General features: G+C 35.7%; 1 protein-coding gene across 1 annotated transcript in view; it reads right to left on the minus strand.

Moving 5' to 3' along the window:
- The window catches only part of SYCP1 (synaptonemal complex protein 1), a 241,559-nt gene that overhangs the window by 78,146 nt on the left and 148,060 nt on the right, over positions 1-15,353 (minus strand). The window contains exons 25-26 of the mRNA XM_006895723.1: positions 6,188-6,280; positions 5,595-5,669 (exon numbers count right to left, since the gene is read on the minus strand). Of these exons, the coding sequence (XP_006895785.1) occupies positions 5,595-5,669; positions 6,188-6,280 (168 nt within the window). The remainder of the gene's footprint in view (positions 1-5,594; positions 5,670-6,187; positions 6,281-15,353) is intronic.

Genomic DNA, 15,353 nt, shown 5'->3' on the forward strand with positions numbered 1-15,353 from the left:
AAAAAAAAACCGCTTGCTGCAGAAGATCAAAGACTACAGCCTTCAAAAAGGATTATCTCAACACAAAACAGAACAATAATTGCTCACCACCGAGAAAATTAGGCAACATCACGACTGAAGGAGAAAAGATCTAAATTGTTTATGATTTCACCTTACTTGGATCCACAATAAGCATCCTTAGGACAAGCAATCAAGAAATTAAAAGACATGCTGCATTAAGAAAACCTCTATCAAGGATTTCTCCGAAGTCCTAAAGGGCAACAATGTCAATTTAAAGTCTAAGACGTGTCTGATCCAAGCCATAGTCTTTTCAATTACTTTCTATGCACCTGAAAGTTAGACAATGAATAAGAATTACAGAAGAACTGATGCCTTTGGGTCATGATGTAGGAGAAGAGTACTGAATATCCATCCAATGGACTGCCAAAAGAACAAACATATGTTTTGGAGAAAATACAACCAGGTTACTCCCTGGAGGCAAGTGGTGAAGTTTTGTCTCACATACTTTTGGGCATGTTGTCAGGGGGACCCTGTCTATGGAAAAAGATATCATGGTTAGAAATGTTCAAGGTCACCATAAAAAAAGAAAACCCTAACAAGATGAATTGACACAGTGATTGTAATAATGTGATAATGAGATAATGAGGACAGCACAGTATAATGTATGATTCAGATGAATTATTTATACAGTCACTATGAGTTGTAGTCAACTAAAAGGAACAAGACAAAAACAACAGTGGAAGAAGTGTAACTACATTGTGTGTATTGTACTTACTGTTACAAAACAAAATGCGGCCCAATGTTTGAATGAAAAATCAGTATGTTTTATAAACTCACTCAAATCACATGCTTTGATGGCATAATTCATAGCATGTTTTACTACTAGTCAAAAGTCTATACATCTCTAGGAGTTTGGATCCATCAGTGGCTCCAAGGAAGAATGATAAGCAGTCTCTTCTGATTGAGATTTACTATCTCAAAAACCTACTGGAGGCCAATGACTTGAAATATACTACGGCAGTGAGCTGACTCAGTCTATTTGTATTTTTTTAAAAAACACACCCTAAATATACAACTATGATTCATCTAAGAATTTGCACTCTTGGACATTTATTCCAGATAAGTGAAAATTTAGGTTTATCTCAAAATCTGTAAAATTTTTACAAAATCTTTACTGATCTATGGTACTTTCTTACTATGGATTGCTACTCAATAATAAAAAATAACAAACTACTAACAGACACAACTAGGCTAAAACTCTAAGGAGCTGAATTGATTAATAAAAACCAACACAAAAAGTTTCACAATAAATGACACCACATACTTAATAGTTTTAAAATAACATATTTACTCTGCTGCTGTGGGGCAGGGGTAAAGGGGATTCAGACTGAAACAGAGAGAAAATGGATATGGAACTGAGTTCCTATTGGGGTGAAGAAAAGAATTTGGAAATGGATAGTGGTGATGGTTGAACAATACAGGAAACACAAATGATGTTACTAATTTGTAAACATAAAAATGGTTGGGTAATAATTTATAAAATCATTGCTCCTGGGTGCTTCATAGTATTCCACTGTGTGAATGTACCATAATTTCTCAATCCATTCGTTTGTGGTTGGACATTTGGACTGTTCTCATGTTCTTGCGATGGTGAATAATGCTGCTATGAAAATTGGTGTACAAATCTCCATTTGTGCCTCGATTGTCATTTTCTCAAGGTATATTCCAAGCAGTGAAATATCTGGGTCATATGTTCAGCTGTTTCTATGTTCAGCTTTCTAAGGAAGCACCAAACTGCCTTTCAGAAAGGTTGAATACCATTTTACAATCTCACCAACAATATATGAGTTCCTTTCTCACACATGATTCTGTAAATTATTAACTAACTTGGGAGGGACTAGAGAACATTATGCTGAATGAATCATCACCGTGTCACAAGGACAAATATTGTATAAAATCATTATTGTGGGATGAGTATAAGGATTCAAGGGGGGTGGAAGCAGAGGGATGAGGATGTGCAGGGGTAGGGGGGATTAATCATGGAGTTGTACAATTCGATTGGTGGGGGGTGAGGGGAAATTGGAAGAATCTACCCTCAAAATCAATATACTTGAATTTTGTAAATAAACTAGCATTTAAAAATTAAAAAATTATAAATAGCAAAAAATTCTTATTAAACATAATACAATTATGAAAAAAAATATGCAGGGAGCTCTGATAGAGTTTCTCTGGTGGTTCAGATCCACCAGTGGTAGAGATACATATAATTTTGAAAATATAATCAGTTTAATGAAGGCAAATAAGCACAAATTTTAAATAAAATTAATAGTTGAATTTTTAAAAATGTTTGGAATGACAAATATTTCACTTTCTATTTATAGAAATCCATTTATTTATGTGTCTTTAGCTTTTAAACTAGGCATATACAAATGAAAATAAAAGCTTTAATCCATTACCATCAAGTGGATTCCAACTCCAAGCACTCCTCTGCCAACTTTCCATAGTTATAAACTTTAAAGAAAGAGCCCATCTTTCTCTCTCAAAGCAGCTGATGAATTCAAACCACTGACCTTTAAATTAGTTGTCTTATAAGTAGGCCTTATACCACCAGACCTCCATAAATGCTAAATACTTCCAAGATTAAAAAAATAATATGAGGAAAACTATAATTTTTATTCCTCAGTTACTCAAAATTGTCCTATTATTTTCTAATATGACATATTTCTAAATATCCAAATTGGATCCAAATCCTAAAATTAATTACTTTCAGGGGGACCTTACCTTCCCTCTGCTTCAACACAGCAATGCTTTTGTGGCATGGCTGGCCCAAGAACATCCTTCAGCCACCACTTCCCCTGCATCAGCTAAAGGCCGCAGCCCTGCCCAAGCACACTCACACCCAGCAACAGAAACACTGCATGCCAGGTTGGGGGGCTGCAGTTTTTAAGACCACAATCTCTCCCAGAGTACTGTTACCATCACCTCGAGACCCACTACCTGGAGACCATCCAGCTGTTGCCCCCTGCTATCTAGCACCAGGAGCACCAATATTACAGGTACTTTTGGTGAAACACTGCTGTCTAGCTACATGACCAGGGACCCCTTAAGCTCAAATGGAAGAGCTGGGCCTAGTCTAACCCAAAACACCATTTCTAGAATGGAATAAGCTTCTTCTTTTGCCATTCAAGTCCTTTGTGTGATACACTGTTGTCAGAAAGGAGCACAAATATATAGGTCCTTTACAAAACACTGCTGTACTCTGGGTCATTATATAGTTACAACAACCTAACCTGTACTAAGAAAAGACCGACCCATTTAATGCCAAGAAAACAGTAATCCACCAAAGTTACCATGAAAAAAACAAAATAGCCCTCCTCCTGAAAAAGGAGGCCCAATTAATATCCCAGATAGAGAGAAGCAGAAGAAATATGTTGATGTGGAGTTATCTGAACAACTACAGAAAAAGATATACAGAAGAAATAATGGAAACCAATAACAGAACAAATACCTCAGCGACAACAAACCAAATAAATATAGTGACGAGGAGCAACTTGAACAGTTATACAAGAAAATGGAAAAGATGGAAGAAAGAATTGATAGTAAAGATAAAGAGGTACAAGAACTCAAAAAAAATTATTACAAGACAGAGAGGGTACAGCCAACACAGTACTGGAAAGAACAGAAAAACATGAAAATGCAATACAGAATATGAAGACATAAATGGCAGAAGTGTCAAATACACTGGTAAGACAAAAAAATAGAACTGAAGAGATGGAACAGAGAATCAGTGAGTGAGCTGGAATACAAGAGCCTCACTGGAAACATACTAGAAGAAAAATCAGAGATGAGACATAAAGAAAATGAAGAAAACATTAGACTCATGTGGGATGACATAAAAAAGAATAACATACACATGACTAGACTTCCAGAACCTAAATAGAAATACAAAAGACATACAAAGAAAACTACATAACTTTTTGGTGAGATAAAATAAGACCTAAATAAAGAAAAAAATGTACCCTGTTCATGCATAGGAAGACTCAATTTTGTGAAAATGACTATCCTACCAAAAGCAATCTACATGTTCAATGCAATCTCAATACAGTTACCAAATTCATTTTTCAAGGAGATCAAAAAAGAAATTGTCAAGTTTATTTGGAGGGGAAGAGAACCCGAACAAGGAAAGCACTTCTCAAAAACAAAAATGAACTGAGAGGCCACTTCATGACCTCAAAAATCTACTATACAGTGGTAGTAACAAAAATAGCATGGTGCTGGTATAACAATAGGAACACAGACCAATGGAACAGAATTCAGAACCCAGAAACAGACTCAGTTATCTATGGTCAACTGATATTCAACAAAAAAATAAAACCTATCAAATGGGGAAATGATAACCTCTACAACAAATAGTACTTGCAAAATTGGGCTACAACCAGCAAAAAGCCCAAACAGGATCCACATCTCACACCATACACAAAAATCAAGATGCATCAGAGACCTAGGAGTAAAGCCCCAAATCATAAAGTTCATTAGAGACAAGCTGGGGTCAAGCTTAAATGGCTTAGTCTATGGTATAAAGAGAATGCCCAATACAGCACAATTTGGAGAGAAACAAAATTGATGAATGTGACCTTCTAAAATTTAAATCCTTTGCACAAGAAAAACATTTTCCAACAGAGTAAAAAGAAAACCTACTGACTGGGAAAATACATTTGGCAATACCATTTCAGACAAAGGTCTCATGTCAAAAGTTTGCAGAATCCTACAGGCCTCCCTCCAAAAGAAAAAGACTGATAATACAATTTCAAAACGGGGAAAAGACATGGAAGGAATTTTCAAAGAAAATATTCAGATGGCCAACAGACACATGAAGAAATGCTCAAAAACACTGGCAATAAGAAAGATGCAAATCAAAACTACAATGAGACAGCATCTTACACCAGTAGCAGTGGCAAAGTTTAACAGGACAGCAAGTAATAAAGGCTGGAGAGGTTGTAGTGAAATAGAACCCTTATACATTGTTGCTGGGATTGTAAATGGTACAACCACTCTCGAAGGCAGTTTGGCACTTCCTCAAAAACCTGAACACAGAAATTCCGTATGATTCAGCTATGCCACTGCTTGGAATATACCCCCCAAAAAACAAGAACTGAAAAACAAATGGAGACTCATACACCAGTGTACATAGCAGTGTGTTATTCACCACAACAAGGACATGGAAACAGCCCAAAAGTGTCCAGTCACAGTTGAATGGATAGAGAAATTATGGTACAGTCATACAATGGAATACTATACAGCACGCAGGAACAGTGATTTTTTTCAATTATTACCTAACTTGGAAGGTACTAGTGAGCATTATTCCAAGTGAACTAAATCATTCCCATAAGGACAAATACTGCATAAGACCAATATTATAGAACAAGTATGAAGATCTAAGGGAAGGAGAGGGAAAACAAAGGGGTGAGGATGGTGAGGGGTTGGAGTGGTTAATCATAGGGTTACACAATTTGATGGATGGAAGGAGAGGTAGGTGAAGCCAACAGGAAATAAACCAGTAAAAGAAAAAAAAATTATAAAGCTACGAAACTTACTTTTTCTTCTCTTTCTAGTTCAAGTTCCTTCTTAATGGATGAAAGTTCATTTTTTAGGTTAGATAGCTCAATTTCCTAAAGAAAAAGAAATACCAAGTTTGTAAGTGCTTTCATTTATTTCTCAATACAATAAGAATACAAAACTAATGCTCCAAGTAAACTTATCTTCACATAAAAATTAATTCTCTTGTGCAATATATATACTTTAAAAGTCTACTGGTGTTAAAACTAACTGACCATAACTAAGGAGTTCATTAAAATAAATTCTTTATGCTTTCCTCTAAAGAAATATTGAATAATATCAGAAAGATTTAACAATCTTCTCCAGCCACTCCCAGTCTTCACATCTTTCTCAACAACAAAATCCAAACTAATTGAGTTTATAACAATTTACTTGAAAAAGAGGCTTTTATGTAATTTCAAAAACAAACTGGAAAACCATTTAACTAGAAGATAGATAAAATTCCTTCCAGATATAAGACTCTGTAATTTCATATAGCTCAAAAATTATAATTTTACTTGATATTTTTCTTTACCACTAGACATACTGGCATTATAAAGTTAAGTTTACTACTGCTTGCTCTGTATCTCACCAAAGAAGCTTTCACTGATGATTGCTCTTGTTCTTTGCTTTTATAAAGTCCTAATTCTGAGTCTCTTTCTTCAACAATTTTATCATATTGGTGCTGTATTAAACAGAGCAAACACATTGGGCATATTAAAAACCAAATATGTTTTAGAGTGAGTGGTATTCTAATATATGTAGTACTGGGATAAATTCATTTTTACTCACTGAATAATATTAATCTTTGAAGATATTTTAGACATTTTTCCATTACAGTATTTTATTCAAATAACCTGGACAAAGAACCATTTTTTAATATATTTTTCATTCAAATAAGCTAAAAAAGAACCATAAAAATAAATCTTGAAAATAACACAAGACTGGAGCCCTTAGTTTGGTAAACTTGGATTCTGGTAGGCCAGCCCATGCCCGGAACATCTGATGCCACCAGGCCACACCTGGTACTCCAGACACCATCGGGACCTGATGTGCGCTGGGACCTGACCTGCACTGGGAGCAATGTTTGCTGGGAGCAATGCTGGAATTTGAGTGATGTATTTTGTGGGGGATCACTGCTGTTTGGCTGGATTGTGTGGGACCTCTTAAGCTCAATCAGAGCAGAACAAGACAACTGGAGTTCATTCTTGAAGGGGAAAACCAAGGTTTACTGGCTTTATAATCAGGTCTCAGCATTCTGCCTTGTGTCTCCTCACATTTAGTCCATCAACTGCCTAGAGCCCATCACCTGCCTTTAGCCCAAAGTACCATGGGCTTCCCTAAATATGGCAGTTGTCAAAGACAGGAGGTTGCTTTCAAAGGCCTCTTCTCTACCAAAGAAAAGCAGATCTTCCCTGGAGTCAGAAGACAGAGAGAAACACAGGCAGGGTATCTTCCCCACCCTCTTCTGGAGCAGTGATTTCAGATCAAGAACCTACTATAGCCTCAAGCATGAAAAACTCTACAAGAGCAATATCATGTAGGAAGCAGGCTACCTCACCCCTTACACAAGCCCAAAGCAAGATGTCACCCCAAAAAGTGACACAGTATACATGGATTTCCTAAAGCCAGAAAGTCTGATGAAACTTTCTGACAAGAAATTTAAAAGAACAATGATTGAATATTTTCAATCAGTGAAAGACAAACTTGAAGAATTACAGGACACTGCAAGGAAAAACCAGGAGAAGATTTAAAAAAATCCAAAACAATGCAGATAAATCAAATGAGGCATTCGATGCTCTGGAAAAACAAGAAACCACTATCCAAAAAACAGAAAATAAAAGAAAAGAAAGCAGGATGGTCCAAACTAGCTAGCAACAACACTAAAAAGAAATCAACAAAATTATAGCAATGAAACTTTGCCTTCTCAAAATCACATTGAATGTCAATCATTTAAAAGCACCACTGAAGAGAAAAAGAGTAGCAGACTGGATTAAAAAAACCAAAATCCATCAATATGCTGTCTACAGGAGACACATATTCAAAAATCATATCCAAAATATGAGGTCCAATGTTTCAGATGCTTTTAAAATTATGGAGGTACACATGAACAGGGCTGAAGATATAGAACACAAGAACCAGTGGAATCGAAGACAGAATTGTCACCACTAATCTGCCAAAACAAAAAGCAGAATCAAAAAGGAAGGAAAGAGAAGAAAACCTGATGTGGAACACCATCACGAGAAATAACATGTGCATAATTGGAATCCCAGAACAGGAAGAAGCAACTAAAGGCACCAAAATCGTTGTGGAAGACTTATTAGAAGAAAACTTTGCAGGCATAATGAAGAATGAGAGAATATCTATTCAAGAAGCTAACAGAACACCACATAGAATAGATCCCAAAAGAAAAACACCAAGACATATCATAGTCAAATTTGCCAGAACCAAAGATTAGGAGAGAATTCTGAAACCAGTTAGGGAGAAACAAAGAGTAATCTATAAGGGAAAGCATATAAGATCAAATGTCGATTTCTCAGCAGAAACCATGTGAGCAAAAAGACAATGGAATGACATATATTAAACACACAACAAACCCAACTGTCAACTAAGAATATCATACCCAGTAAAATTGTCCACTAAATATGAAGGAGAGATCAAGGTATTTTCAGAAAAACAGAACCTAAGGGAGTTTATAAAAACAAGACCAGTGTTACAGAAAACACTGAGAGATGTCCTTTCTAACTGGGATGCCCCAGAAAGCAGGATGATTCAAACTAACTAGCAACAACACTAAAAAGAAATCAGCAAAATGATAGCAATGAAACTTTGCCTTCTCAATAATCACATTGAATGTAAATAGTTTCAAAGCACCATTGAAGAGAAAAAGAGTAGCAGACCGGATTTAAAAAACCCCAAAACTCATCAATATGCTGTATACAAGAGACACACCTGAAAAACAAAGATTAAAAAAGTAAAAATAAAAGGGTGGGGGAACTATATCAAGCAAATGGCAACCAGAAAAAAGCAGGAGTAGCAATATTCATCTCCAATAAAATATATTTCAATGCAAAAACCATCACAAAGGACAAGGAAGGTCACTATATAAGGTCAATAGAACAAGAAGACATAACAATAATAAATGTCTATGCACCAAATGAAAGCCCTGCAAAATACATAAAGCAAACATTAACAAAACTGGAAAAGGAAATAGACAACACTACTATAGTAGTTGGAGACTTCAATATACCACTCTCAAGAAAAGATAGACTCTCCATAAAGAAACTCAACAAAGATGCTGAAGAATTAAACCACACAATAAACGTAATCAATCTCATGGGTATTTATAGGCTAATGCACTCAAAAAAAGCACAGTATACCTTCTTCAACAATGTGCATGGAACATTCTTCAGAACAGATCACATTTTAGGTCACAAGGCAAGAATCAATAAATTTAAAAACATAGAAATAATACAAAGCATTTTCTCAGATCACAATGCTACAAAATTAGACATTAATAACGACAGAATAAAGAAGAAAAACCATACATTTGGAAGTTGAACAACACCTTGCTTGAATATGAGTGGGTACTAGAAGAAATAAAAAATCAAATTTAAAAGTTTCTTAAAACAAATGACAATCAAAACACAACTTACCAGAACCTCTGCAAAACAGTCAAAGCAGTAATCAGAGGTCAATTTATAGCAATAAGCAAACACATCAAAAGAAAGGAAAAATTGACCATTGATTCTCTAACCTCACATCTCCAAAAGATTGAAAAAGAACAGCAAGAAAACCCGACACCCTCCAAAAAAATGGAATTTATAAAAATTATGGCAGAAATAAATTAATTAAAAAAAAAAACGGAAAAGCAATTGAAACCCTCAACACAACCAGGAGTTAGTTCTTTGAAGAGGTAAAAAATAGTGACAAACCACTAGCAAAACTAACAAAACAAAAGAAAGAAAAGACACAAAAAATCCAAGTAAGAGATGAAATGAGCAATGTCACAATGGAATCAACTACAATAAGAAGGTTAACAATAAAATATTATTAAAAACTATACTCAAACAAATATTAAAACCTAGAGGAAACGGACAAATACTTAGAGACTCATAAACTACCTAAACTGACACAAACCAAATTTGAACACCTGAACAGAACCATTACAAAAGAAGAAATTGAAAAGGTAATAAAACTATTTCCAGCCAAAAAAAGCCCTGGACCTGATGGTTTTACAAGTGAATTTTATCATTTTATCAGAGAAAAACTGTCACCAATTCTTTGTTGTTGGTGGCGTTATGTGCCATCAAGTCATTTGCGACTCATAGTGACCCTAGGTACAAGAGCCCTAAACCCTTCTCTATCCTGTGCCAACATCACTGTCTCTGACACACCTACTCCCACTACCCCAATCACCAGTTCTACATAAACGATATCAGAAAATAGAAGAAGATGGAATTCTCCCAGACTCATTCTATAAAGCAAACATATCCTTGATACCAAAGTCAGGAAAAGACACCATCAAAATGAAAACTATAAGCCATTATCTCTCATGAACATAGATTTAAAAAATCCTGAATAAAATCCTAGCCAATAGAATCCAACAATACATCAAAAACATAATTCACCATGATCAAGTGGGATTCATAACAGGTATGTGACAATGTTTCAACATAAGAAAATCAATCAGTGTAATTCATCACATTTACAAAGCAAAAAACAAGAACCACATGATCTTTATCAATTGATCCAGAAAAGGCCTTTGACAAAATCCAACACCATTTCCTGATTAAAACACTCAACAAAATAGGATTGGAAGGGAAATTGTTCAATATAGTAAAAAAAATATATACCCAAACCTGAGAGCAAACATTGTTCTCAGTGGAGAGAGACATTAAAGGCATTCCCTTTGAGAACAAGAACTAGGCAAGGATGCCCACTATCACCTCTCCTATTCAATATTGTGTTAGAAATCTTAACAATAGTAATAAGACAAGAGAATTGGCAGAGAGGAGGTAAAATTATCTCTATATGTAGATGATATAATAGTATACTGAGAAAACCCTAAAGAATCAGCAAGAAAACTACTAGACATAGTTGACCAATTCAGCAAAGTGGCAGGATACATGATTAACATACAAAAATCAACTGGATTTCTCTACAGTGACAAAGATAATATAGAACTGGAGCTAAGAAAAACAGTACCTATCACAATAGCTAATCAAAAGATTAAGTACTTGGGAGTAAATCTAACTAAAAACATAAAGAATATATTCAAAGAAAATTATCAAACATTACTACAAGAAACAAAGAGAGAACTGGAGATATAGGAGAATATAACTTGCTCATGGATAGGAAGACTCAATATTATGAAAATTACAATCCTACCAAGGGCAATCTACACATTCATTGCAATCGCAATACAAATATCAATGTTATTCCTCAATGAGATGGAAAAGGCAATCTCCAATTTCATTTGGAATGGAAAGAGACTCTGAATAAGCAAAGCACTCCTGCAAAGTAGAAACAAGGTAAACACTCTCTGATTTCAAATCCTACCACACTGCCTTGGTGGTCAGGACAGCATGGTACTAGTACAATGACAGACAATGGAATAGAATTGAGAATCCAGATATCAGCCTATCTACCTATGGTCAACTGATTTTTGACAGAGATGAAATTACCTAAGTGGGGAAACAACAGCTTTTTTAACAAATGGTGTTGGCAAAATTGGAAAACCATCTGTAGAAAACTCCAACAAGACCCACACCACACACTATATAAAAAAACCAACTCAAAGTCAATCAAGGGCCTAGGACTAAAAGCAAGGACTACAAATTTCATTAGAGAAAAGCTTGGAAGAATGCTAGAAGCACTACTTCACAACATGAACAATCTACCAAGCATCCTGAAAAACCTATAAACAGAAGAGGATAAAAGAGATGAATGGGACCTACTAAGAATCAAATCCCTATGCACATCCAAAGACTTTTGCAACAGGTTAAAAAGGAAAGCCACAGACTGGGGGCGGGGGGAATATTTGGTAATGACATACTTTGGACATGTTGTAAGGAAGGACCAGTCTTTGGAGAGGGACATCATGCTTGGTAGAGTGGAGGGACAGTGCAGTAGGGGAAGACCCTCTATAAGGTGAATTGATTCAGTGACTAGGGTAATAGGGATGGGTGTGTCACAGACAGTGTGATTGGCACAGGACAGAGCAAAGTTTAGGGCTGTTGTACATAGGGTGGCTATGAGTCACAAGCGACTCCACCGCACATAACAACAACAACAATGACATGTCTGATAATCTGATATGGGACTTATATCTAGAATTTATAGAGTACTCAAGCACCACAACAAGATAATGGTTAACAACCCAAATGCAAAATGGTCACAAGATATTAACAGACACTTCACTAAAGAAGACATTTAGATGGCTAACTAACATACAAAGAAATGTTCAAAATCCCTAGCTCTAATAGAAATGCAGATAAAAACAACTGTGAGATATCACCTCACTCCAATAACAATAGCAAAACTCAACAGAGCAGCAAACAACAAATGCTGACAAGGTTATGAAGAAACTGGAACCCTTATTCACTGCTGATGGGAGTGTAAAATGGTACAACCATTCTAGAAAGTAGTATGGTGCCTTTTCAAAAAGCTGGAAATAGAAATACCATTTGACTCAGCAGTTCCACTACTGGGAATAAACCGTAAAGAAAGCAGAACTGCCACCCAAGCAGATATATGCACACCCATGTTTACTGCTGCTTTGTTCACAAAAACAAAGAGTTGGAAACAACCCAAGTACACATCAACAGATGAAAGGATGTAGAAAACTATGGTATATTCACATAATGGAATATATGCAGCACTGAAAAACAAAGAACTCATGAAATATTATACAAAATGGGAGACCCTGGAGGACATTATGCTGCATGAAATATCTCAGTCACAAAAGGACAAATACTGCATAATGCCAAGTGTTATAAAACAGGACTGACATGAGGGTTGGGAGTAAACTAAGAAAAGAGAGAATAAATAATATACACAGCATTAAAACAAATATGGAAGAGAACTATATAAAAAGAATATAAAATTAAGTATTATTTGCATGATAACAGTCCAGAATAAGAGCTGCATAATAAAGTGGACTGGGAGGAGAGACTGTATAACAATGAAAGAATTTTTTCCCAAAGAAAAATGTGAACTTTGAGAGGGAGGGGAGGCAGGGAGGAAAATGTGCAACAATGAATGAATGGAAATACAAGTTATCTATAAACTTCCATTAAAATCTCAACAAAAAAAAATAAATACTTGCTGCAGAAGATCAACGGTTATAGCCTTCAATATGGATTACATCTCAACATCAAGGACAAAAATCTTCACCACTGCACCAAGAGGCAACATTATGATAGAGAAAAGATTAAAGTTATAAACTATTTCATTTTCCTTAGATTCACAATAAAGATCTATAGCAGCAGTAGTCAAGAAGTCAAAAGACATGTTGCATAGAAAAAATCTGCTGTAAAAGTCCTCTCCAAAATGCTACAGAGCAGTGATGCAAGTTTAAAGACTAACGTGCCTGATCAAAGCCGTAGTCTTTCCAATTACTTCCTATGCATGAAAGCTGGACAGTGAATAAAGACGACAGAAGAAAAGTTAATGCCTTTGAGTTGTGGTGTTAAAGAAGAGTGTAGGATATTCCAGGAACTTCCAAAAGAACAAACTGTCTTGGAGGAAGTCTAACTGAAATGCTCCTTACAGACAAAGATGGTAAAATTTCATCTCACATACTTTTGGCATGTTTTCACAAGAATCTAGTGCTTGAAAATGGTGGACGGTCAGAGACAGAAAGGAAGACAGTTAAGAAGAATTGACAGTGACTGTAATAATGGACTAGGATGTAACAGAAATCATGAGGATGATGCGAAATAGGGCAAGGTTCAGATCTGTTGTTCACAGAGTCACTATGAATCATAGTCAACATGACGGCACCTATCAACAAACCAGAAGTTGAAAAGAAACAAAGAAAGATCTTCTAGAGCCTTCTTGAGAGAAGGCACCCCTTAAGCTTCTATAACTATGCAAAATACATTTCTTTTTGTTGTTTTGAAAAAAAAAAAACCAACACAAGAGCAAGAAAAATTCTTTTTCATTGCAGAGATTAAATAGAATAATTCTAAAATAAGTAAGATTTCTTGGGAAACTGGCTAATTTCAGATATGTGGCAGGAAAAATATGAACCTGGAATATCTTGTTATCACTAAAAGCAAGAAATCTATTAGAAACTACAAAGTTTTTAAAAGGCTGACTAACTCAAAATGGATCAAAGATCTAGGAATAAAACCCAAAACTGTAAAGATTATAGGAGGAAAAAATGGGAACAAATTTAGAAGCCCCAGTCTATGGTATAAATAGGTTTGCAAACAAAGCCAAAAATGTACAACTATGATATAAAATCAACAAATAGCACCTTCTTAAAAACAAATCGCTGTGTACATTAAAAACTTTTTCCAAAAGGCTTAAAATCAAGCCCACAGGCTGTGGAAAAACACTTGGCAATGATATCTCAAACAGGGGTCTCATAACGTAAGTTTACAGAATACTACACCAGGATCCCACAAGGAATAGACCGATAACCCGATCACAAAACAGGCAAAAGACACGGAAAGACTCTTTACAAAGGAGGACAATGGGGAAAAAAACACATGAAGAAATGTTCATACTCACTAGCAATCAGAGAGATGCAAATCAAAACAACCAGACTCCATCTCACTCCAGCAGCAGTAGTAAAGTTTAATAACAGCACACAACAAACTTTGAAGAGAATGAAGAGACATTAGAACTCTCATGTACTACTACTAGTGGGATTGCAAAATGGTACAACTTCTGTGGAAGGTAGTGTACTGTTTCCTCCAAAAGCTGAAGGCAGAAATTCTTTATGACCTAGCTATTCTACTACTAGGAATGTAACCCAAGGAAATAAGAACTGAGACATGAAAGGAGATATGTACACCTATGTTCATAGAAGCATTACACAACAGCAAGAAAATGGAATAATCCCAAATGCTCATTAGTAAAGAAATGGATTGAGAAATTTTGGTACATTCATATAATGGAATACTATGCAGCACCTAAGAATGATTTCATAAAATATTATGTAACATGGGGTAGTCTAGAGAGCATTATGCTGAGTGAAATAATTCAGTCTCATTAGGAAAAAGACAACATAATACTACTACTATGAATGACATCCAAGCAGATATATGCATACCCATGTTTGTCACAGCTTTGTTAACAATAGCTAGGAGTTGGAAACAACCTAAGTGCCCATCAACAAACGAATGTATAGAGAAGCTGTGGTATATTCACACAATGGAATATTAAGCCACTGCACTGAAAAACAAGGAACTCATGCAATATTATTCAAAATGGGTGACCCTGGAGGACATTTGCTGAGTGAAATATCTCAGTCACAAAGGGACAAATACTGCATGGTGCCACTGTTATAGAAAGTGACTGACATCAGGTTTGGGGTAAAACTGAGAAAAACTGGCTAGAGTATGTATACTAAATTGAAACAGATGAGGGAGAGAACAGTTTAAAAGTGATATATGATAGCATATTATGATTATCACAGGAATCCAGAATTAAGATTGCATAGCAGAGTGCATTTGGGACAGGGTGGGGGTTGTGGGCAGGGTCGGGGTTGGGAGGGGGGATTGTATACCAATGAAGAAGTTTAT

The sequence above is a fragment of the Elephantulus edwardii genome, unplaced genomic scaffold (genome assembly GCF_000299155.1).
Source record: "Elephantulus edwardii isolate Elephantulus edwardi_28Jun2011 unplaced genomic scaffold, EleEdw1.0 scaffold00174, whole genome shotgun sequence".
Classification (NCBI taxonomy): domain Eukaryota; kingdom Metazoa; phylum Chordata; class Mammalia; order Macroscelidea; family Macroscelididae; genus Elephantulus; species Elephantulus edwardii.